Here is a 25,383-nt window from a genome sequence, read left to right on the forward strand (position 1 = left end):
TTGCCTAAAAAGGCTTTTGATGAGGTCATCACAAAACTTTCAAAACCTTCATAACTTTTGATAGGAAGATTTTCAAGGTATGTTTTATACCTCAATTTTCATCAGCATTTCATGCTGTTTCTGCTGGAACCATCAGATGTTGAATATTTTCAAAAAAATAATTTTTTGCCGAGCCACCTGATGATGTCATCTGGCAGGTAGCCAGGTGGCAGAATTTGGTGTTACTGTTTAAAATTAAAATCTAAGGATCATCGGTGCCAATTTTCATGCTTTTATCACCATCTGAAGTATTCTTACATTTTTATGTGCTAACAGACTTCACTATAACAAATTATCGAAAAATCTTGAAAGATACCACATAACAATATAACAATAACATAAATTCTGAATACATTTAAAGTGGTCTTTGGACAGAACAAAACGCACTTTTTCCAGTGTTTTTCTACTAAAAAGGCTGTTTTTACCAATATTTAAGTAATTTCAAGAGGGGCAGCGTCCGATAACCGGATGCTTAAAGGGCATGAAAAATGGCCTGCTACTTCTTTTTTTCAGATTTATAAAATCAAGTCTTTTTATTATCTACTGTATCCAAAAAGGATAAAACTTATGTCCATTACCTAAATAAGATCAAATTAAAGACAAACATTGTGATTATATCAGTTTTAATGTCACCTAATCATTTCATTGTGTTATGATGCCCAGCCAATAAAGTTTTGTTTGGAAATAATAAACCCATTAAAATTGTCAGAATCATCTATTAGTTTCTTCTTTGGAGATTTGGTTTTGATTGCCAAGATATAATTTTTAGATTCATTAGAATCCCAAAATTCTTTTTTGGCTGCTTTGTAACAAATTGCGAATTTGATATTGCAAGCAGTGTCTTCAGGAAAGGTAATTTCAAAAGAAAAGATATCAATCGTCCCAGTGCTGGATCCGGGAACATATTTTCCTCTGGCATTTTGCACAGTTTCCCAGTCATTTAATGTATAAGTGATTGATACATCTTTCTCGAAGGAAATATTTTTCACATTCACAGTGCCAAGAACTTTGTTGTCTTTAACAAAGATGTTTTCCAATAAAACATTTCCCTTTTGAACACGCTCTAGAAAGTTTGGTTCAGTAATTGGTGGTTTAAAATTGACAAAGTCAAACTTCTGGGATGTTTTCTTATCTCTTACAGGAAAACTTCTTCGGGTAGAACTGTAGTTTGTTTTCAAACCAAGGAAAAGTAAATCCAGATCATCCTCAAGATCACATAAGGTCTTAACCGACTTTAAAGGTTTACCCAAGCTATCAGCAAAATGTACACTTTTCGCCTTCTTTATATTAAGCTTTTCTCCACTTCCATCAGGATTTGGTATTTGGATGCATGACTTTAGAGGTAAAATCGCTGGATCTTGCCTTGTTTTGATATCTAAAGTGTCTTTACTAATTACAGTATGTCCGTGTTGAGTTTTTGTCAGCGGTACTGTTGGACACTCCGATACAACGAATTCAACCATTTTCCTGAGGCAAAAAAAACTACAAAATGACTGGTATCTTACAACTCATCTCTTTGCTTAAAATATGGTATACTCCTTGCTGAATGCAGGTAGCATGATATGTCATAATATCTCCATAATGTCCTCCTTCTTATTCTTCTTCATGGCACGTCGAATGTCAGCCCACTGCTTCAGATTTTCTCTGCTTACGCAAGCGGCACGACGACGCCATTTTGAATATTACGACAGAAAACAAAACCAACCAATCATCAAGCAGATCTTGGTTTTGACACATGAAAGCATGATTCCTAAACGTGATCAAAAAGTTAATTGCGAACAATGATAGACTTTGAAAACCCATGGGGGTCAAGGGTCAATTTCGAACGGGAAGCATGATAATTATAGCCATATAATAGAAATGGGTAATCTCAAATTTAGCATGGCGGTAAATAAATGTGATGAAAGTACACGTTTTTTCATAAGAACTAAATAAGAACATTGCATAAAACTTCGATGGCCAAAAAGGATAATTAAAAACTGATATATTTCGACACTTTATCAACAAAAGTGTCTTCTTCGAACAACATCATCTCTAATATCTCTATTATATATTTAGACTTTTCTACTGCCCTTGTTCTTTAAGTACCCCCTCTTTTTTCCCAGGACACTGTGGGCCCGGGGGGGGGGGGCACTCAAGGTAAATGACTTACCAGACGTTCGGCCCTTAAGGGTAGGTTTTTCATAGTTCAGCTAGTGCACTGTAAGGGTAGGAAATTACAAAAACTGTGCACTGAACTGCACTGTAAGGGTAGGAAATCGTGATAAAAGGCCAATTTTTTGGTAAAATTGGCACAAAATTGATCAATTTTGGAGGAAAAATTCCACACTTTCTTGTGCAAAAATTGTCGCCCTTACAGGCGACAAATTTTGAAAAAATGCACTGTAAGGGTATGATTTTTCAAGGAAATTCACTGCACTGTAAGGGTGTTGGAAGCCAAATTTTGGGCCGAACGTATGGGCCATTCCAGAAAATTTTTGTTACCCCCCGTCGGCGGACGACGTGCATTTTTTAATTTTTTCTAGCCTCGGAAATAATTTTTCTTTTCCAGTAGTGGTCGGAAATTCCGATAAAAATCCATGTACTTTTGCAAAATGCATCGGAAATTCCACTCTTTTTTGTCTTTTTTAATTCAATTACCTTGGAAATTCATGCATTTTCAGGGGGGGGGGGCGTACGGGGTATGCAATTTCCGAAATACCGAATAATTTTGCCAAAATTTCCGAAATTCCGTAAAATAATACTTACAATTCCGATATCGATTTTTTGGGTATTTTTCCTCGTTTTGACTAATTTTTCATCAAATTTGATTTTTCATGCATGAATACCGAAAAAGGGGGATAAAAAATTTATAATACCGAAATTTCGAAGCAAAATGTCATGGATTTCCGATACCGAAACAATTTCAGAATTCCGAAATACCGAACGAAGGAATTTTGCCCGATTTCCGAAATTCCGAAGAAAAAAGGGTCAATTTCCGCAATTCCGAAATACCGTACGCCCCCCCCCCCTTTTCAGGACCCTGCCGACGCACCGGACTTAACGAAATCTCTCCCCTTGGAAATTTCGATTTTTTGTGAAAACTTTTGCCCTGTCGCCCCCCCCCTGTTACAGACAAATTCTGGAATGGCCCGATGGTCGTTTTCAGATCGAGTGCCCCCCCCCCGGGGACTGTGAGGGACACAGATAGTTTATTTACCCCTCCTTTGCCTCTCCTGTCGTGTCGCACCCATTGAGTTTCAAGCCCGAAGGGCTAGAGGTCAATCTCTAACCTTTCTCAGGCAAGAAAAATTGAAGCCTTAAGCTTAAAATATGCGCCGTATTTTTGATGACGGATTGAATATAGCAATTCCTTTGTTTTCGAGTGATATATTTTTCGAAATTAAGCGGTAAATTTTAGTTTCAATCTGTCATTTGTGTAAAAACCAGGCGGGTCGTTCAAGGCCGCGCAACTTTGATAGGATTTGTTGGCTTCAAATCCTACCAAAGAGATTGACTACTAGCCCTTCGGGCTTATACTTCATTGGTCGCACCCCCTCGCACCCTCGCACCCCGTTACCTCGGAAATTCCGAAAACAAAAGTAATCTATAATCCAAAATGGTAGATAAAGCCGTGAAAGATTTTAGCGGGAGCGCATGGCGCATTATACCGAGTGAATGAACTACACCAGCACTTTTTTTTAAAAAGGTTATTGAATCTTTGTAAGTACTTACCTATTACAGCTTTTGTTTCATGAGCTCATCCAACTTGTAAAGTGCTTTATTATGAACTTTTTAGACATGTATGATACTGCCTTTCAGTTTTATAATGAAGCTATTAATTAGATACTGTGAAGTTAGTTAACTTGCATCAGTGGAGGCTAACATGCATCTCAAATAACTGACCAACCAAAAATGCCAAAGCAAGAAATTGTCAAAACAAATGAACTATGTAGCTGCGCTCGCAGCTCTACTCTAGCATTTTTATTTTTATTTAACTTTGTATTTTAAGGACCGCAGGGCGCAGCCCAGGGCAGGTCATTCATTTGAGGGCTATGCATGTTAGCCTCCACTGATGCAAGTTACCAGACTGCACGGTGCTCGGTGACAGTGGTATGTAGACCAGAGTTCTTCATTGGTGGGCTGGTTCTCTTTGGTCTTCTTTGTAAGCTAAATATTCTGTTTCGATGTATTTATTTACTTACTTTTGATTTTCTTCAATTGATTTTCTTGGGAAACACCATGTGTTTTTTTGTATCAGCTCTCATATTTTTTTGACAGTTTTCTATTTTCTATTTCTATTTCTATTTGGTTGAGTTGCATGAGGCTTTGACAGTCTAAACTTTTAAACTCCTATATCAGGATTAGAAACTAGGCTAGTCTTACCTCTTTGTATCTTTCCTTACACAACAATGCTGATAAGTTGGACACACATATGTGTACATGTACATTGACAAGTAATCCCTGAGAGAAGTTTTATAGAAATCTGCAACAAAAACGAAAGTGGTCTATTCTACTGATTGCTTCCCAGCGCTCTTTGCAGTGAGGCTGGAACTTCCATTTTTGAGGATTACAATTTTACCAGCTTTTTAGTGATTTTTGCCTCGCTAACCCAAATCTCGCAACCTCTTTACCTTAAAGGAAGATTGAATAGAGTTTTTCAGCGTTCAGAAAAAACGCAAAGCAAAAATTTTTTTTATCTTCACAGGATCGATTCTCAACAACAAAATACATCTTTTGGTCTTTGGGTTTGTTTCTGACGTTTTTCCTTCAAAGAATATTGATCACTTTCCTTTTCCCCTCGAGCGCGCAAAAAAAATGATTAGCTTGCATTCTCGCGCGGGCGAATAAAGATGAGGCAGGAATCTTGCACTGAGGGTGCTACTTAGTTTTCGCCCTTTTTTGGGCCCACAATAGAATGATCCAAATACGGGGGTATTCCAAATGATAAACGATGTCGTTTTGTAAGTGTTTATTTTCTAAGAGATACAAATAGTATATTGAATATTATTAACTTATTTATTTAAGTATTTTTGAACCCAAATTTAAATATTTGGTTAAATTAAAAACAAATGATAGCAGTTCCGTTTTTCTTCAAACCCCCGGGAAAACTTTTTTTGCCGACTTAGCTATTTTACAAATTTCGGAAAAGAACTCCCATAGGAATTCCGATACCTAACCTGATTGGTTCATTTCGGAATGGCTTCAAGAAAGTCATAATGGCAGATGATTTTAAAAGTTTGTGAGGAAATGTGTGGAATTTATCGATGTTGATGGCTTGTTGATTCTTTAAAGAAAAAAGATAACAGGTATATATAGCTTTTTCTAATCCTGGAATATCGAGGTTCCAGATACACTGCCTTGCAGCTGCTTATCAAATTTCCACCAATGAGGTTGCGGCATTTGACCATCTTCTTTCAGTTCGTTTCACTTTATTTGAAAGCTTCTTCTTGGAATAATAAGCCGTTAAAGCTTGGCATCATTCAATATTGGTGTGGTGTTGTTCTAGTGCTCCGTTTATTTTAATTTTTGAACAGATTGCAAGGGATAGTTTGAGGATTCTGCTGCACAAATAAAATTCTATAGAAATTTTTTTTGTTTTTTTTCAAGTTCAAAGACGCTCGTTCGTGCACTGGGGCTGTTCGTGCACTGGTAACTTGACTCTACAGGAGGGTGGACGATGGCAGAATTCCGGCCCAGGCAAAATTGTTTTTTTTTAATTCCTGGATTTCCAATACAAAAGCAATTTTTTGGTGAAAAAATCTGGGAATTCCAATATTTTTTTCAAGATTTTGACAAATTATTTGGAATTTCCAAAGGTTCAAATAAAAAATAAAGCGGAATGTTGGCCATCTCTCTTGAAAATTTCAGATCAAAACAAAAAAGAAACCAATTCTTGTAAGTCAATGAGAATTGGAAAAGCTATGCGTTTCATGTTTGGACGCAAACACAAACAGGCTTGATCTGGACATCAATGTTTTAAGCCTAAAGATTGTTTTTTATTTTGGCTCAAACATGACCTGAAAATGTTTTGGGGTATGTTCAGGCCATACCTTTGGTTGTAATTTAGAGGTCCTGAAGGAAAAAATGGATCAGCCTGGATCAGCAGAAATATTTCATGACTAAAATTAAGTCTGAGTCAATTCTCCTGCACCCTGTACAATGTAGGTGGACCTTCAATATTTCAGGATTATGATTTTACCAGCCTTTTTAGCAATTTTTGTCTCTCTACTCAAAATCCTGCAACCTTTTTACTTCTCAACAAGATTGCAATTTGTCGCATGAATAGAAAAAAGCCACTTGAAGGTTGTTAGTGGCATTATTTTAATTAGAGTTTTTCGAGGTTTTGAAAAGTTGTCATATAGAAGATGGCATTCAAAAATTGTGTGAGGTTTTCAAAAACAGCAAAAAAAAAAAGAAATTTGAATATTCTTTTTAAAAATAACTCTTTTCAAACGAAACTTCACAATATTGGTTCTAAAGTAGGTTGAACGAAGTATGTTGAAAAATTTTTTTTTGTAAAATGGGCCAAAATTGCAGCACAAATCAAGAAAAACACTATGTTGATAAAACAGCAGCCACAAATTTGTTCAATGAGTAAAAATCATTTTTTTCAGATGAAACTCATAGCAAAAGGATTTATCCACAAAATATCAAAAATGGAACCAAAATTTTTGGGTCATTGGGCTATAATTACGGCTCAAAGTTGACGATTTTTTTCATATATGCTTTGATTGAAGCCACATTTCAAGCCCATTGAAAACCCTGCAGCCACAAATTAAACCCATAAGTATCTTAAGACCTTAAACTACCATTTTCAAGAAAAAAGGTTAAAAAGTATTCAAGTCTTAAAGCAGGACAGCACATAAGCCAACCCTAAAAATGCCAACTAATACCTAATGTAACAGCTCAGAAGGTTATAGTTACAAAAAATGGTATTTGCAGCCACAAAATGTACACTCTTTCTTAAAATAACACTGTATTGTGTCAGATTGTGTTTGTTTTGCTTTAGGCTTTGCAAATATTCATGTTTCGAAAACAAAACCCAACCTGGAATGTGTAAATTGATAAATTAGTGATTGAAGTATGATTGGAGCCACATTTTAAGCCTATTGAAAACCGTGCAGCCACAAATTAAACCCATAAGTATCTTTATCAGACCTTAAACTACCAATTTCAAGAAAAACGGTTAAAAAATATTGAAGTTTTAAAGCAGGACAGCACATATAAGCCAACCTGCTGAGTGAGCCACATGACATACAGCCACAAAACCTGCCCTCACTTTGCCATCTTATATTTTAAGACTGAATCACTCAACTTCAAAGAGGGCCACATTTTTGGAAAGCTCATCAATTTCCTTATTTTATGGAAACTTGTACTACACAGCAGCCACAAGAATGTCAACGTGGTTGTGATTGAAAACCTCGCTTTTTGGGGTTCTATTTTTGAATGCAATCAGAAGGTTAAATTGGTTCTCTTTTGCCTAAAAAATAATATTTCAGAGAAAAAGTAGGGCTTTAATTAGAAAATAATAAAAATATTTTTGATGTGGAACTTATTTTTGGTAGCAGTTTTTTTAAAAATTTTGGTGGGAACTAATTTTGGCAAATATTGACATCCTCTGGACTTTTAATATCCCAAATGAAGACAAATTTCAATGAAAATCTTCATTTTTAAAATACAAAGATTGTCTCTTTAAAAGTATCAAAATGTCTATTCTACAGTTTCCTTAGCCAGAGTGTCAGACGTGATATCTAACCTCCGTTCAGCGAGTTTTCACTACACTTATACAAACGCCTGATTGCAACCAACTCTCGTTGCAGCTCGTTTTATCACATCCAATCAGATTCTAGTATTTTCTCTTGCAATAAAAACGACAATTTGTCGTTTCTGATTGTTTTGATAAAATAATGCGTTCTAAGCAAAGAGAAGAAGTTTGTCATTTTTAATTGCTCTTGCAAATAATTTAGATGTTAGTATTTTTGCCTTTGATAACAAAATATTTTTATTCCCTTGGGAATGCAAAAAGTCTTTGGCAAAGGTAAACATGTTTTTACCAAGTTTGTTTGCAACTAAGCTAATAGTATACATTTTTTCTAAAGTAAAAATTATACAATTAGCTTAAAACCTTGGCTGCACTTTCCTCTACCTTTAGCCTTAAGAGCCATTTTCTGTAAGAACCAGGCAGGTGGTGATAGTAGAAAAATTTAAATTCCTCCATTTTTGATATTAGGTAGAGAACAGTGAAAAACTCAGAATCCCAAAATTTCAGGTCCCCAAAATCCATAATGGCGGATTTACAGCCAATAAAAAATTTCACTTTTTTTGGCCGTTTTCTTTGTTACAACTTTAAGAGGCATTTTTTCAAGTTGCAACTAAGATCACATGGGTTTTTATTAATTTTCTGAAGTACCCAATTAGTGCTTCCAAAAAAACCAAAAAAAACCCATGTGACCTCAGATTCTATAATGGCTGCTTAAAAACGCTCCAAAATCCATTTTCAGCCATCTTTAGGTGCCATTAATCAGCCCAGGACTTTTTTTGGCCAAATTTCTTTGTGGAAATGTGTTAAGCAACTTTATGACAGCAGATTTAAGCAATTTTGAAATTTTTTCTTAAAGTAGACTGGGCTTTAGCAGCCCTGAAAGGCGGCTCCAAACTCAAAAAGTTTCAAATCCGGCTCAAATTTTTCAGAGTTGCGACTAATTTCGGGCAAAACCAAAAATTGGATCTGATAGCCTAGACTATTTATTCTCAGAAAGTGAAATAAAACCCATGTGATCTATAAGCATGAAAGAGAAAAAAAGGATTACAGTTCACCATCATCTCGGTAAAGAAATACATCAATGTGAAGTGTCATTCCTTTTTTGCCAAAATAACCACACTCTCTAAATCTCATTGGGAGGACTTTTTGGCAAAAGTCTCTAATCCACAGTCCTGTTGATTTGCTGAGGAGCTCAAAAGCATCAATTTTAGCTTTGTCCTGCTGCACATGTCTCATTACGTGTTACAGCCATTTGAATATAGCATTTCTGGCCATCTTGATTTCATACTGCAGCTCCTGTTTACCAGGCATTTGAGATCTGGAAAGTTCATCAGAGATCAAATCTATTGTGCTAATCTAATGAAGAAAATCATGGAATCTTGGATATATTCAACTGAAATAAATTGTTTGGAATGAATACTAGGTCTATTGTGGAAATATTGATAATATATTTGAAAAAAGTTGATTTTCCAAGCTGAATAACCGGTTTTCCAGCTTGAAAACAGGCCTAAGAAAATTTTTGATCCTTTTTTTCTCTTTCATGCTTATAGATCACATGGGTTTTATTTTACTTTCTGAAAATACATCCAGCAATTACTATTTTTCATGATTTTCAAGCTCCAACACCATTATTGTGTGTTTACACAATCGGGGAATCTCCCCTGTTTTTCGAATTCTATATACCATTTCGTGTATGTGTGTACCAAGCCCTAGTTTGGGCCCGTTTCCCATCTAAACATTCTATTTCTATCCAGCCTGGTTTAGTGGTGGTCTCTGTTAGGAGTTTTTCTTTTACTATTGTTGAAATATTATTATGCTAGAATATCGTTTTTTTTTTGTTTTTTTTTTGTCAGGTTGATGCGACATCACTTGCTTGACATCACTGCGTACTTAGAATCTTACACTTCGAACTATGAACTGTTCGGTTTTTGTTTTGTTTTGTTCTCTTTAGTCCTTTTTCTAATATTCTCGGTTGTCAAGCGCTTTTTGGAGCAATTCCCCGAGCGTCTCAAATCAACGGGGATTCCTTTAGTGTGCTTCTTCTAGATTTTTTTAGGCCGTTTGGCCTCATGGGGGCCACGTGGTAGTCCTGAAGACAAGATTGCTGCAGTACCTTCGGGTAGGCCCCGTTTGACAGCACAATCTCTCCTTTAGACACCCGGTAATCCCACATGAGTGCCTTTTTAACATTTTTTTTTTAATGAAAAACGAAAACTTGTAGATAATCTATATGATATATCTAGAGAACAAATTTTTAACTAACTTATATATTTATACCAATTCTTGGTGATAAAAGAGATTGAAATAAAAAAAAAAATAGTCTAGGCTATCAGATCCAATTTTTGGTTTTGCCCGAAATTAGTTGCAACTCTGAAAAATTTGAGCCGGATTTGCTACTTTTTGAGTTTGGAGCCGCCTTTCAGGGCTGCTAGAGCCCAGTCTACTTTAAGAAAAAATTTCAAAATTGCTTAAATCTGCTGTCATAAAGTTGCTTAACACATTTCCACAAAGAAATTTGGCCAAAAAAAGTCCTGGGCTGATTAATGGCACCTTAAAGATGGCTGAAAATGGATTTTGGAGCGTTTTTAAGCAGCCATTATAGAATTTGCGTTTAAAAGGTCACATGGGTATTTTTTGGTTTTTTTGGAAGTATTAATTGGGTACTTCAAGAAAATTAATAAAAACCCATGTGATCTTAGTTGCAACTTGAAAAAATGGCTCTTAAAGTTGTAATAAAGAAAATGGCCATAAAAAAAGTGAAATTTTTGATTGGCTGTAAATCCGCCATTATGGATTTTGGGGACCTGAAATTTTGGGATTCTGAGTTTTTCACTACTGTATTGTCTACCAAATATCCAAAAATGGAGGAATTTAAATTTTTCTACTATCAAAATTGTCCAAAACTGCCTGGTTCTTACAGAAAATTGCTGTAATGTCACAAAATTTTAAGGTCTCTCTCAATTATTTAGGCCAGAAACCTTGACCCCCAACTGCAGGGTTGGGGTATTCACTATAAGTTATTTGATGTACTTTTCAACCAACCAGTCTTTTCTTTAAGGAGGTCAATCCATCTCTTTGGAGGGTATTTTTGTAGATTTTTGGGTAAATCTCTATGAGCTTTGGTCAAGTGGCTGGCATTTTTTAAAAAGATCTACAAGAAATCTTCTTTACAGATAATTAGTGATCACCTCGGAAGAAAAGCTGAATGTATTCTACCTTTGAACATTATTAATTGGGTAAAATTCTAACCAAAACCCTGATTACATGCTTACTAATTTAATTTTTTACCATAGATCTATTACAAAGAAACAAAAAGATGTAAACAAAAGAAGATCTTAAGCTATGGACGAGCGACATTGGTGGATAACATCAAAGCTTTTAGAATCCTTTACTAAAGGAGTTCTTGAAGGCAAGTCAGTGGTTGAAGATTTTATGACTGATGGAAAAACCCTTAAAGTCATTGACAAGTTTTTCACTGATGAATCTGATAAAGTGATATTATTTTGTATTGTCGATACTAATGGTAAAAAAAGTTTAGCTATTGCAGATTCTGGTATTTTGTCCTCATTGTTGCAAGAAAATGTCACTGAAGATGTTGTTGTTTATTTCATCAAGTGCCCAAATGTCAGCACAGTCACTGTCACAAATGTTGAGCAAGAAATCTATTGCGGTGAAATCAAACAATCAGCCATTGTCTCCTTCCGTGATTTAGTTCAAAAGAACATTATGAAATTTGCACAAAAACATTTGAAAGTCTCTAACGTTACTGTTCAAGAATCAAAAAGTTTTCTTCTTGAAATGAACAAGTATGCAGAGATGTTGGTAGAGTTTTCCAATGCAGCAGAAATTCCACAACAAATATTGAACATCCCTTTGGAGCAATCTATAGGTACGTTTCGTAGCAGACAAACAGCATTGAGTGCAAATGTTGTTGCAGAATACGAAACATACCTTCAAGAATGGATGCAGTCTATCGAACATATTCTCATGGAACACAACTCTGAGGATGGGTAAGTTGTGTCTACTTACTACCGTAAGTTAGTCTAATCATGGAGGTATAAAAAAAAACAGGAAGTTGAATTGGTTGTTTAAGTCTTTCGATTTCTTTTATAAAATATATTAAAAGAAATTCTAAGCTCGCCCGATGAAATAAGACTTTTTAGTAGAACTCAAGTTTGCTCTGAATATTCTAACACTATCAGTATTGAAGATTTCTACTGTTCTAATAAATAAAACTTAGTCCCACGAAACTAGTTCATGTTCCATTTCGTTATCCGTTGAATTTTGTTTTGAAAAGATATATTCTTAAACCAGAAAATGAAAGGTTCTTTATAATATACAATATATAAGATTATGAGGATACATAACTATTTTAATCGCAGGGCGTGGTTACAATAACATACATCTCCTGTTTTTCTTTATACCTCTATGGTCTAATGTTGACATCCCTCTTCGAATGATAGGAAGGTTGGAATGGATACTTGAAAAAGGCCTGCTAAAAAGAAATATAGTTCAATCAGTGATTCCAAACTTCCTATTATTTCCAACGTTAAAGAAGGACTTCAGAGTTCGACAAGAGACAAACTTGTATGATGCAATCCCTCTGTCTGTCAATGGAAATCCTAATGAATTTAAGATTTCGCACAAGGATAACCATCCTGAATATAAAGCATTAATTGAATATGTAATTTTATAAGGTAAAACAAATATGGACTGAATAATGAAAACGTTTTCATTCTCCAACCTTTTTCTTCTGTTGCAAAAAAAATATATATATTTTATTCCAGACATACGTATGTCTAGTTTTATTGTTTGTCAACAGGTATTTGCTTCTTTTTTTTCAGCAGACACCCAACTTTAGTACTTGAATTTCTTAGTTAATATCCAACTGCTGAATAGAGTTTTTAAAGGTATAAAGTTAAATGGTAAATAACGCATTAACTCTTTTTTTACTTATTAAGTAGTTAAAGTCTTTGGAAATTAAAATTATTTTTGTTTTTTTAGGGAAGAAGATCTGTATCAAGTACCTTCTTCAATGTTGGCACATTGGCAAAAACGTTTAAAACGATTATCGAATGTGATGCTTCAGGTCAAAACAAAACAGTGTAAGACTGTTATGGCTGTCCTTATGACTGCAAGGTCAAAACTAATGAGAAGATGGAAAGTTTTTGATGCTGGGTGAGGACGTTATTTGATACGGAACTCTTTTTAACATCAGGCGTTCCAAATGTTTATCAAAATCCAATTAAGAACAAATTTTGATTCTGTCTCTTTCATGGTTTCTTAAAATAAAACTACTTTTTGCTAGACTTTGGTTTGTGTTTTTATCAGGTCTTGTCAATTATTACTTTCTTAGTTACCATTCCAGGCTTGTCTAGGTTTTTGTGTTTGCGTTACTAAAGATAAGCTCTGCTTGAAGATTACGTCCAATCTGTACCTTAGCTATCAACCAAAATAAGCTAGTCAAGTTAAAAGTTGACTTCTTTTATGAATTCATTTTGATCTTCTTTTTTAGGTATTTTTTAACAGATTGGAGTGGACCAAACTGAACTACTCATATTATGTACATACAAATTTCTTTTCCATTTTAGTTTGACTGATGCTTATAATGATGCGAAAGATAAAGTCAAATATCTAGAATTACTGTTGAATTCTTGTGAATTTGATATCACCACATCAAAAAATCTCACGAAAACCCTTATACCAAACCTGCTTGCTAATATCAAACAGTCGGACTCCCTATCTCGTTATTATGCAAAGACTGGATTTCTTGGTAGTTTCCTTTGCAAAGTAAGTCAACCAGGATATACATCCCAACTTTTAGACTAACATGGAATTTTTAAAGCTTCAAACAAATAATGTGGAAAAAATCTGTATTCACTTCACTTATTTTTTTTCTATTTCTTTGAAAAAGACATTTAGAGACATTTTGAGTTATTTTAGGTTTGGTTTCTTTAGTTTATTCCTTCAAAATGTGTACAAAGTATGCCAGAGTATGCTAATATTAGACGAAAAAGTAATTTCTCAGGAAAGCGCATATTGACCTAGTTTCCTGAGATTCTGAATGATGAACAGTTCCATCATAACACAATTTTATCTTTTTTTTTCTTTTTAGTTCAGCTTTCAACTAGTGGAATGTTTAAAAAGTAATATCAAATCACTTGTGGTAAAAGAATTGACAAGTCAACCTTTAGATCTTTGGAATAGCATCAATGAAGAGGTCTTACATGGTGAACATAAGCCAATCAAGGTTAAACTGAAAACACTTGACACTCCAGGTTTAACAGATATAATGACAGTAGTTTTAACTGCTTTGATCGTTCATCAACAGTATTTAGATTTGTATAAAACTACTTGTGATACTTATGGTGTTCCCACTAAAAATTTGGTTAGCGCTGCTCAAATGTTATCCAAAAGGTTGAAGCAAGTTGTGAATTTGGGTGATCCACAAAACAACAGTAGTAAGTGTTTATAATTCAGTTCGTTCAGTTTAGTCTTTCTCTTATTACCAGATAAAGTAATAAACAAATAAATAAATTAAAGGAAAATAATGATGCTCTCTCCTACTTGAATATGACCTTCTCTCAGACCCACTGGGACCCCTTCCCCACTGGAAAAATTGGCCAAAATATCGTCTCCAGTGGAAATTATCCTGAAATTTCTGTCCCCACTGAAAATAATCAAATAAACAAGTTTTCGCTGTTACATTTTATGCTCTAAGTTTTCCCCACAGAGTTTTTTGACAATAGAATTGAAATCCCCAGCTATAGAAAATATGAGAATATCTATCCCCGTCGAGTTTCAGTCCATTATATCCATCCCCACTGACTGAAAATCCTACTGGGTCTGTGAGAAGGGGCTATTTTTACAGATGATTGACAAAATTTCCTGTAGAGGAAGTTTTAATTCATGGGTGTTTATGGGTGTTGGTGAAAAATCAAAATAAAGAAAGAAAAAAAAAGAAAAAGATTTGGCACAAGCTTTAATAATTTGGTGGATTTTACCAAAATTTCTATATCTGCCAAAACTGTTTTCCTGCATTTAATAAGATACTTTAAAAGGTGATGAAAAAGAACCCTCTATTCCAATTAATTAAACTTTTTCCATTAGGTTTAGTGGTGTTACCAACAAATGACAAATCATATTGTGTTACACTATCAGATATTAAAACCATTTTAAGACCGATGACAATCTTCATAGAAAGAATCAATCAACTTAAAGATATTGTTGAAAGTTTGAAACAATTTCATGGTTTGGTATTGGGTGCAAATTCTTTACCATTGTTGAATGTGAGTGATTTGAATGATGCTGAAGAATCAGATTCTGAAAGTGATGACAATGAAGAAGCCAACTCCAGAATGTCTTCAGCTCTTGGTAAGTGCGGTAAGAAACTTTCCTGTAACATGTTAAATTTAGTTTAAATTTGGATATTAACCCAAGATTACCGTAAGAATATTTTAGGATGATTTTCAAGGTTATTATAAAAAGGCGTGTATTACTCAGCAAAAACTAATCACTGATTCCGCGTTTCGATTTCAAGTGTTTGTTTTGCTTTACCATTTATCATATTATGTAATTAAGTGTGATTGTACAACTTTCAATAAAATGGCTTTGAATTTCCTGCGAGTACCCCCCCCCAGTCAGCCAAGTTGTCCGATGGATATGTGCAACCAGGTGCTAAGGGTGTGTTTTTCAAGATAGCAGAAATGCATAAAGAATAAAATTTGATAACTGAGCTGTAAGGTTTGAAATTTCACGAAAACCAAGAAAAAAAGTGGTGGGGGGCGGGGTGGTCAGGCAAATTACACTGAAGGGTATGTGCAGGGGTTAAGGGTATGCATGCTTTAAGGCTAAGCTTAATTAAACTTTTTTGATTAATGCACTGTAAGGTTGGAAATTTCACTAAATCCAGGAAAAACCAAGAATTTTTTCCCCGAAAAATCAGATTTTTTTGTTCTAAAAAAAGGGTTGAAAACTGTACTAATCTGACCGATTTTATGCTGAAGAGTTCGAGTTTAAAAGCTAATTTCTTTGCTACACATACCGTCAGTTGGCAAACCTTATGCCAGGTGAAAGACAATTCAAAGTTATACCTAGCTCAACCATTTAAATTCAATACCATCACTATCTTTCTCTATTTGTTGTGTTTCTTTAAAGAATTAATTTCAACCTCAAAGATTATTCCTTTAGAATAAAACATTCGTTTTGGTGACCCATTTTTATGACCCATAAATGCGATTTGGAAATCAATAGAGGTCTGTAACTTACCCGTTTCAGAACAACAAACTCACGCAGATCATCTAGCGGGCTCAATGGGTTACAATCATGATCTCCTCAAATCTCCTTATAATACTTAAATGAATTGTAATTTTTTTAAAAATATTATGATAGTTTAATACATAATAGTTATCTCCGTTACCAAGTACAATATGGAATATTAGGTAAGCATAGGCAAGAAAGATATAGAAAAACCTATTCTTTACATTTTCTATTGTTATAGGTCCACCATTAGTAACACACATGAATTTCTGCCAGGAGATTAAAACACTGTACGAGGCTCTGACCACTCACCTTCGGTCAAACATCACTTTGGATATTGTTATGGATCATGAGGGTCAACACAGAGAACGATTCCATCAACTCTATCTTCATTTCATCAAAATCATTGCCGAGATGGAGGAAAAAGTTGAAACTTATACAAAGGTTTGTTGTATTTGCTTTATCATAGATTACGTTATTTTCATTTGAATTCATTTCCAACGTTAAACTTGGTTCTACTCATGATTGACCCCCGGGTTGTTTGTTGCCTATGGCAATTAAACTATCACACCTTAACCCTTCGCGCAGTGAAAATTGGCTAATAATCTTACAATCTACCTTACTAGATCTCGATTACTTGATACCTTATAGGAAATCACATCACCCAAAACAAGATCTAATTATAAACTATCCAGGCAGAAAAGACGAAATTTTTGATTACAATAACCATTTTTTTTTTCAATTTCAGGGCATATTGGAAATGAAATGGAACACTCTGAGGAGGCTTGAGATTTTAGCATGGTATTCATATGAAACAGTTACTTTCTCCATAATTCTCCATAATTCGAATCATTGGTCCTCTTAGCTGGATTGTAGTGTAAAACGTTCTCCATAATACGAAACATTGGTCTTCTTAGCCTGTCTTGGCTGGAATGTAGTGTAAAACGTCCTCTATAATTCGAACGAACTCTTCTGTAATTCGAAGAAAAGTTTTAGTCCATTGAAAATCGAATTTGAGAGAGACAACTAACTTATAAGGATATAGCCTAAATCAAAATGTAACATACGTAATGTAATAATACATATTTGGAATGATATTTCGAAGCCTACTTGTCAAGATGTCGTTCCTTATCAAATTCTAAATTCCATTAAGTCGATAAGATATTTCTATTTCTTTCGTTTTTTTAATACAGTTTCCATCCTTTGACGACTCGATCTTCACTGAATGCTTTATTCAAAGAGCATTATGATGATACGTTGATGTCCTTTACAAACGATATGGAGCGTGTCGAAGAAACATACATGAAACTCAAGGTCAGTAAGAAATAGAAAATCACTTTTGAGACAAGTTGAAAACAAAAGAAAATTCTAATTTCTAATTTCAAACGAATTTCAAATGCTAGACCATCACTTTTGTAGGAGCCTCATTCCATCACCCGCAAAGAAACCATTGAAGTTCTAAGTCTAGAACGCCATAATTGATGTGCTAAAAATTAACGTCAAGCGGTGATACATCATCACATCAGTTTTCAGGAAAGATCTAGCACTCTCGATGCATTTAAAGCGCTATAATTTTAAACTATATTGATTAGTGTTCCCATCAGAGAAAAACTTTCAAAAAAACTCTGATCAAAGATTTTGGTTGTCCGGGGTTGAGAAAGTGCCTCCAGGGTTTATTCAAAGCTCACTCCACCTGTTACTCAGATAGTCCAGACTAAATTTTTTGATTTCAACTTCTTATAAATTGCTCAGGTGAAAAAGAAAGAGCTTTTTGCTTCAAGAAACATTAAAAAAGACACATCGGAAAATTTCTCAGCTATTCATCTTTTGTCAATCAACATGGTTAACATGGCAGAATGCAGCCATGAAAAACGTCCAAGTCCACAGTAAATCTTTTAAAACCTTACTTTTACTTTTCAATTAGTTTCAAAAGTTAACCAAATTTTATTTTCTGTTTTTCTCAGGATAATGCACCAACGGGGCGAAACCTTCCGACTTTATCATCCTCAATCAATTGGTCAAGACAGTTGTACCATCAAATTGAAGCTCCCATGGAGACGTTTAAAGACATCAAAATTGTCACCGAATTACAGGTCCGTTTCTTTTTCATATCGATCCTTTTTAATGAAGTCGCGTAGAGACTAGGAGAAAATCTAGCTATTTTTTTTTACATTCGAGTATTATCTGGAGAAATCCACGGTCTCAAAATCAATATGTCTGTGATCAATATGTCTCAAAATCAGGTCGTGTTTCGAGTTGACGTAAGCATTTCCTTTCTTTAGTTCAATGGCATTGAAGGGATAATCCATGATAGTTGTGAGGTGTTTGATAAGTGGGTTCCTTCTTTGATCCTGAACAAAACCTCAAAATATCTTTGCCTAACTATTTTCCAAAGTTGAGAGAGATATTAATGTCACAAGTTTTTTTTTTAAATCATTAGTATTTCAACGTCAAGGCCGTTCAACCCTATTTTTGAATATTTCCCCGCTATAAGGGGAAATATTAGTTAAAAAGGCATTTCTCCGATCCTTGGCTACTTACGCCCTTTTTGCGCCCTTAAAGGGGGCGGCAATCCGCCACCACATTGCGAAGTTTGTTTTTGTTTTCATTTGCCTTAGTTATTCAGACAAAATCGCACGGATTTACCTTGATGTTACGCGCATGTTTTTGAGTAATCAAGACACGAACAATTCAGATCAAAATACAAGATGGACGAAAATTCACTCTTGGCTCTTTAAAAGTTATAACTCTTTTCTGACGAACATAAAACATACAATTTTCATCTAATTGGCGACCAATAATTACATGAAATGTGAGGCTAACACTTCAACTGTAATCATCAGTAATTTCAAGAGTTTTTCATCATTGATTACAAAGATATCCATGGATTACCTCTTCCGAATACCAAACCAACCAACTTAAAGATTTCAGAGACATTTGCTTGACATGAAGAAAACGCTACATCCCCATAACTTTGGACATTAAATGATTGGCAAAATGGTATTAACATTCTATTGAGATGTGAAACTGGTTCAAGTTGAAGAATTGATGAGAAAAATGGGCAGTACGAGAAATATTTTTGCTTTGAAATACAAACTCTTATATGGACAATGTCTCTGGAACAAGTTATTTGAGATTTGTTTACCTAGTGACCCCAAAACAAAGTCTTTAATTCTTGGTTCTTACATTCATGAGGTCAGAGGTTTTGTGGATTTTCTAAACTTTTGAAACTTGTGTGATTGTTTTGGTACGTGTTTTGGTTGTTTTCCTGACTAAAGACACGTTTGAATGTGTGATTGTTTTCTCTGACTAGAGATACTGTGAGCATGTATTTAATAAACATATTGCATCTTGGCTTTTAATGCAGGAATTGTCAGTCGAACCCACTGGGTGAAAACATACGATCTGACGAAAATGCAATTTCGAAATCGTAAGGACCGCGTTCGTCTATAAGGACTGGGGATGACAACAAAGTTGCGTGATCAGTTTTTGACTTTCTGGCGCACAACAAGATTCTTGTTGTGAAATTTTCCGCGGGAGGACATTTTCCTCAGATCAGATGTATAATTTTCAAGTGCCTTCAGAGGTTTACCGTGCACGTAAGAAAATTATGAACAGCTGTTATCAGGTTACCTTCAGCTGAAACAAAATGATTGCTTTTTTCTGAGAAAGGAAGATAATTTTTTGTGCCTTCCACCACATAAGTTTGTTTTGATTTTTTTCCCGTCAAAAGTCACGTGATATTTTTATCTCGATCACTCCGCCTCAACTGGAAATTCCCCTATGCACCCTAAAAGTAATCGAGTTTTAGAAAAACAATAACAAACCGTGTTATGTGGTGGCGGATTGCCCCTTTAATAACGCCCACGCCTCTCCCGATCGATTTGTGCAGTGAGGGGGAACTCTTGTCTATAGTGTTAAACCTTTAGTCAGGATTAATCATTGTGCGATTTTTACTGAGGAAATTTAACTCACCATGTGGTGCATGTTCTGGACTGTTTTGGTTGTCAACTCGACGGAATTGGAAACTTTCTCTCTGGTTATTTTTCAGACAGTCAGACAGCTTTAAAAGCGACTTTCAGGGATCTTTTTCCTAAGGATTTTTGAAATTTTTGGATGCAATATTCTTTTCTTTTTTTCTTTTTTTTTCTCCTAAAAGTGCCATACAGTGTGCTGGTGATTAAGGAAGCATTGATCACCAACAGTGTGAGTAAACAACAGTGCATGATCACTAAAGAGGTACACGGCAAAAATATAAACCTTGTCTGCTTGAGCAGATTGATTTACATTCTCGACAAAGAGGTCGATAAAACAAACCTTGTCTGCTTGTTGAGCAGATTGATTATTTACACTCTCGACAAAGAAGTCGATAGAAAAACTATTGTCCGATATTTCGTACACGGCAAAAATATAAACCTTCTCTGCTTGAGCAGATTGATTTACATTCTCGACAAATAAAAAAAGTCGATAGAAAAACTATTGTCCGATATTTCAGGTTGACATATATTCTTGACAAAGAGGTCGATAGAATAAAGCATCTCTTCTTAAAGAAGTCATTGCCAAAAAAATGACAAAACGGTCACAATGCAATTGTTTGACCTTTGCCTTTATGATTCCAATAAAAACTGCTGATTTGGCCTATCCCATTTGTGCTGGTTCCTTGATTTTTAACAAACTTAGCTTTACTGTCTTTTTGTTATACATTTTTTAATATACATGATATACATATATATATTAATATACATTTTGTGCTTAATCTGAGGTTTACATTCAGTGTAATTTTTAAAACACATGACTACAATAATATGCAACGTTCCTCACTTTGACATTTTCTTGTTATGAACCCTCGTTACGCTCTTTCTTTATAAGAACCATGAAATTTGAGTTAAGCCTAAGCTTGTTCTTAATTTTTCTATAATCTAGAATAATAGACCTATTGTTTCAGTCTAAGCCTGATTGTTCTTATAAAAAAAGAGTGTATGCTGTTAACCCTTTCAGTACCGAGCCCTTTTTTCTATTTTTTTAGCCTACTCTTTTTTATAAGCGTATCGTAATGCCCAAAGTTTTTATCATCTTATCCTGGAGATGAGCTTACTTTTTTAAATACAGTAGAGTCTCCATAACTCGAACCTCTATTACTCGAACGTCTCCTTAACTCGAACAAATTCGGTGGCAGCATGAAAATCTCCTAATAAACTATAAAAAAACCTCCATTATATCGAATATCGAAAAATTTTGTTTTCCTTTCCTGAACTTGAAAAATATAAGCAATCTGATTGGCTAAGAGACAAACCATATTTCTTTTTTGAAAATTTTGATTTTTGGGCCTGGAGTCGAGTTTTCATTTTTTTCAAAATCTTAAACTGCTACAATCAGACCTTTAAATAATGAATAATTCGAAAGTTACTGAAGTACGGCGCATTTTTAAGGCTTCACTTTTTCTTGCCTGACTAAGGTTAGAGATTGAACTCTAGCCCTTCGGGCTTTAAACTCAATGAGTCCATCTGCAAGTGTAAGGGGGGAATATTTAGTCGCATTTGTGCGAATCTTGTTAGAAATTTCAAATCAACTTAGAAAATAGTTGGAGGTTTTACTCAGAACCATAGAAGGTTTCTACAGGCCAAATATCTTGAACCATCTGATATCCCACTAAAAAGAAGGCTGATACCATAAACAAAATTTCTTTCCTTACAGAAATACCCATTAGCAGTAAAAACATACAACAAGCTGGCAACAGTTTTACTTTGCTTCGAAGAAAAGTGGATGGAGATTTGGCGAAATCAAACAGAACCAACTATCCCGAAATTAATGAAATCCTCATTATTAGCCATTGATACAAACAATAATAAATTGGTTGTACATTCAAACTCAAGGTAGTAAATGTTTTCTTTCACACAAACTCATTACTGTAAATATGGAAACCTGTCCAGCTGATATGGAATTATGATTTTAAAATTTCTTTCAAATGATTCTCTAAACCTTACTTCGAAATTTTGAGGACCTCTTTTGTAATATATAAGAATCCTTTTATTTGGAAATACATTGGACGCTCTCTAATTCGATGTTCAAGGAGAATTGGGTTTTAATTAGATAATGTAGCCTATCGAATAAGTAGAACGTCGAATAAGAGAGCATCAACTGTAAATAAGTATTCCAAAACGTGCTGGAAATATTTTGAATATTTATAACAAATCTTTTATGGATTGATGACTAGAATATAGTCAAAAGTGCCAGTGCTACAAACCAGGGGCTCTCTCCGCTCCTTCGAATTTTCCGTTCAGTTTTTAGATAGCCGAGTCGGCTGGCCGTGGACCCCATAAAACAATCAAAAGACTGTAAATCTCTTGAATACTGGGCTATCCACGTAAAATGTCGGCCCTATTAATCTTTATCTCTGAAACTAACCAGGAAATGAGAATAATGCGACTTTGTTGATATCTTTTTGACAGGAGTGCGACTTAATTAACGTTTTCTGTCTCATTGAGTATAATTTTATTTATCATTTATTACTTTTAGAATGTTCGAAGTTTTCAAGGATATCCGATCTTTGAAGAGGTTGAAAGTATCCATCCCTAAATCTTTACTAACAATCTCGGCACAGGTATAATAACCTCTTTTTTTTGGTTCACAGGAAAGAAATCATTATTACGTTGCCTGTCTTATCACTTATCATCAACATGAAAAATATGAGCAATCTGATTGGCTAAAAACGCGTACATAAATACTATATTTCGTATTGTACCGTAAAAATACAAGACCGCGTTCGTTTTCCTCTCAAATCACAAAAAAGTCAAATAAGAGTGTTTTGATGTTTTCATGAGCATTCGAACCATTTTCGAATGTTTTGATGTTGATTTCACCAGGGATATGTTATAGCGGAGCTGGATAACGCACATTTAAAAAAGCCTTGTTCTATCTCTGTCCCTGACATTAAAATTTGATATGAAATTTAACTTTTTTAATTACTAACTCGTGAAATTTGGATTTCCTCTTAGCCAATGATTCTGCTGCTGCATTTATCGTTCACGATTAAAAACTTTTAATTATCAAGAGGGTCTGTAAAACATTGATGAATGACAATTTAAAAAAATGAAAAACATTGTTTTCAGTAAAGTAGCAAGTTGGTATGTCTGATTATGGAAAAAACTTCAAGTCAATTGAAACAATATTTGTCAAAATATTTACATCCGAAATTTTAAAAGAGAAATCATGGAAGCTTCTCAAATTCATAACACACGCTGATAAAAATAGATTTCATTTACAAGGAAGCTTTTGGGGTATCTTCTACAAATATATTATTTTGATGAAAAGCGGGAACATCATAGCAAAATATGTGCAAACGTACTGCCTGAATACTTTGTCTGCTTCATTTTTCTTTTAAAAACAGAACACTCAATGGGACAGAGATGGATTTCTATTATGAACAGTTTACAATAGAAAAGACAAAGAAGCAATCCGCTAAGGAATTCTTGTCCTTCATCCAGCTCCGCTATAACACATCCCTGATTTCACAAAAATACAGGAAGTAAAAACAAAACAAAACATAGAAAAAGACAAATGGAGAGAGAAAACTATTTGTTGATATTTTTCAAGTTGACGATAAACCAGTTATCACACTTTCACTCGTAGAATATTGGATATATTTTTTGGACCTACCTCCGGGTACCCCGGTGGAGGTCCTTTAAATTAACCGATGTTCGTCCGTTCGTCCGTTCGTCTGTTACCAGTTTTTCTCGGGATTGGCTCATTACTTTTTTCTGTTTTTTGGCACAATGATGCAAAATGATGATTCCTAAAAAGTGACGGAGCCCGATTTTCGAAAAAAAAAAATTGGCCGGAAATATGCCGGAAAAACGGTTTTTTTGGCATTTTCTCGAGATTTTATCGTTAGTTTTTTCTGATTTTTTGCTCAAAGATGCGTATTAGCAATGCCCAAAATATGGCCGAGTCCGATTTTTGGACATTTCCGGAAACATGCCGGAAATCGCCGTTTTTCTGGATTTTCATTGGACTTTTTCCTTATAATTGGTTGTTTTTGATTCAAAAACATTTTTAATAGCAATGCCTACCATCAAGCATGTTTCAATTTTCAATAAAATTGATTTTTGAAGCCAGAACTGTTTAAAAATCGGCGGAACAACCTATTTTCGCCGGAAAGACAGTATTTCTTGAATTTCTCGAGCTGCACTTTATATTTTTTTATGAAATTTTGCACACTGATGCAAAATGACAATACCTAAAATGTGACGGAGCCCGATATTCAAAAAAAAAAAATTTTCCGATTGAAAATGCCGAAAATATGCCGGAAAAACCGGTTTTTTGACATTTTCTCGAATTTTCATCCTTAGTTTTTTCTGATATATTTTCAGAAAGATGCGTATTCGTAATGCTCAAAACATTGCCAAGTACGATTTTTGAGAATTTTTTTTTTCCGGTTAAAAATGCCGGAAATTGCCGTTTTTGCTGATTTTCATTAAATTTTTTCCTTGTATTTCTATGTTTTTCACACAAAAACATTATTCATAACAATGCTCACCATCAAGCATGATTCAATTGTCAATAAAACTGATTTTTTCGACCAGAACTTTCTATTCATTTTTTCCCTACAACTCTTCCCTCTCCCCCATCAAAAATCAATGATGAATTTATTGTGTTATGCATTTTTGCTAAACGCTATATTTTCTGACTGATTTTTTTTCATTTTTCTTCTCGCATTGCTATCTAACTTTCATCATCAGGTAGGTCCATTCAGCATGTTGCTTGTCTCGTTCAGAGTTTTCTATATTTTAATATGACGAAAATTCTGAACTCGAAAAATATATCCCATATTGTACTCTGTATCGTGTGATAACTATCACTTATCATAGACTTCTGTTCATCTTTAACGAAAAGGTTTCTGTAATATGAAGCATAGGTCTGCTCATCAGTCTAGGGATATCCAGGGAGAAAGACAAGTTTCTTCATCTTCCTTTGGAGTTAATAGCTCCCAAAAGAGGAGCGATCGGAGCGCCTCCTACTGTGATCACTTACTTACTTCTTAAGTGGAATTGTTGTCAAGACATACAAAGCAGGAGCCGCGCCTCTTAATGCTGATAAAATAACTTTTTTCGAATTTCCTGATGTAAGAATAATAAAAGTTGACAAATATAAACCCTACAAGGATTGGATTGGCCACAGAGCTTCAAAGAATACTTCACAACTTACTTGTCTGTATTATTGGAAACCCTATGAAAATCTCATACATTCTCTGAAATAGATTTTGTACAAAACTGATTAATAGATAGTTAAGTTTCTATCTGATATGAGCCTTTTCATTGGACGACCACGTTTTCTCAAAGGTC

The 25,383-nt window shown here is 34.6% G+C and overlaps 2 protein-coding genes across 2 annotated transcripts in view; one reads left to right on the top strand and one right to left on the bottom strand.

The window, feature by feature from the left end:
* Window positions 1-689: 689 nt before the first annotated feature.
* Window positions 690-1,502, bottom strand: LOC136814075 (protein phosphatase 1 regulatory subunit 3B-like). The gene has a single exon (XM_067070574.1). The coding sequence runs from the start codon at window positions 1,500-1,502 to the stop codon at window positions 690-692; it is 813 nt and encodes a 270-aa protein (XP_066926675.1).
* Window positions 1,503-3,686: 2,184 nt separating this feature from the next.
* Window positions 3,687-25,383, top strand: part of LOC136814076 (dynein axonemal heavy chain 5-like) — a 139,404-nt gene continuing 117,707 nt past the window's right edge. Inside the window, exons 1-12 of the mRNA XM_067070575.1 lie at window positions 3,687-3,741; window positions 11,077-11,793; window positions 12,788-12,961; window positions 13,375-13,573; window positions 13,899-14,244; window positions 14,894-15,157; window positions 16,284-16,486; window positions 16,791-16,843; window positions 17,236-17,356; window positions 18,007-18,135; window positions 21,737-21,915; window positions 22,559-22,643. Coding sequence (XP_066926676.1) covers window positions 11,126-11,793; window positions 12,788-12,961; window positions 13,375-13,573; window positions 13,899-14,244; window positions 14,894-15,157; window positions 16,284-16,486; window positions 16,791-16,843; window positions 17,236-17,356; window positions 18,007-18,135; window positions 21,737-21,915; window positions 22,559-22,643 — 2,421 coding nt within the window. The 5' untranslated portion in view covers window positions 3,687-3,741; window positions 11,077-11,125. The remainder of the gene's footprint in view (window positions 3,742-11,076; window positions 11,794-12,787; window positions 12,962-13,374; window positions 13,574-13,898; window positions 14,245-14,893; window positions 15,158-16,283; window positions 16,487-16,790; window positions 16,844-17,235; window positions 17,357-18,006; window positions 18,136-21,736; window positions 21,916-22,558; window positions 22,644-25,383) is intronic.

Source organism: Clytia hemisphaerica, unplaced genomic scaffold (assembly GCF_902728285.1).
Source record: "Clytia hemisphaerica strain Z4C2 unplaced genomic scaffold, Clytia hemisphaerica genome assembly, whole genome shotgun sequence".
NCBI classification, from domain to species: Eukaryota; Metazoa; Cnidaria; class Hydrozoa; order Leptothecata; family Clytiidae; genus Clytia; species Clytia hemisphaerica.

Excerpts from the sequence above, each read along its gene's own strand:
- LOC136814075 (XM_067070574.1), bottom strand. The coding sequence starts at position 1,502 with ATGGTTGAATTCGTTGTATCGGAGTGTCCAACAGTACCGCTGACAAAA.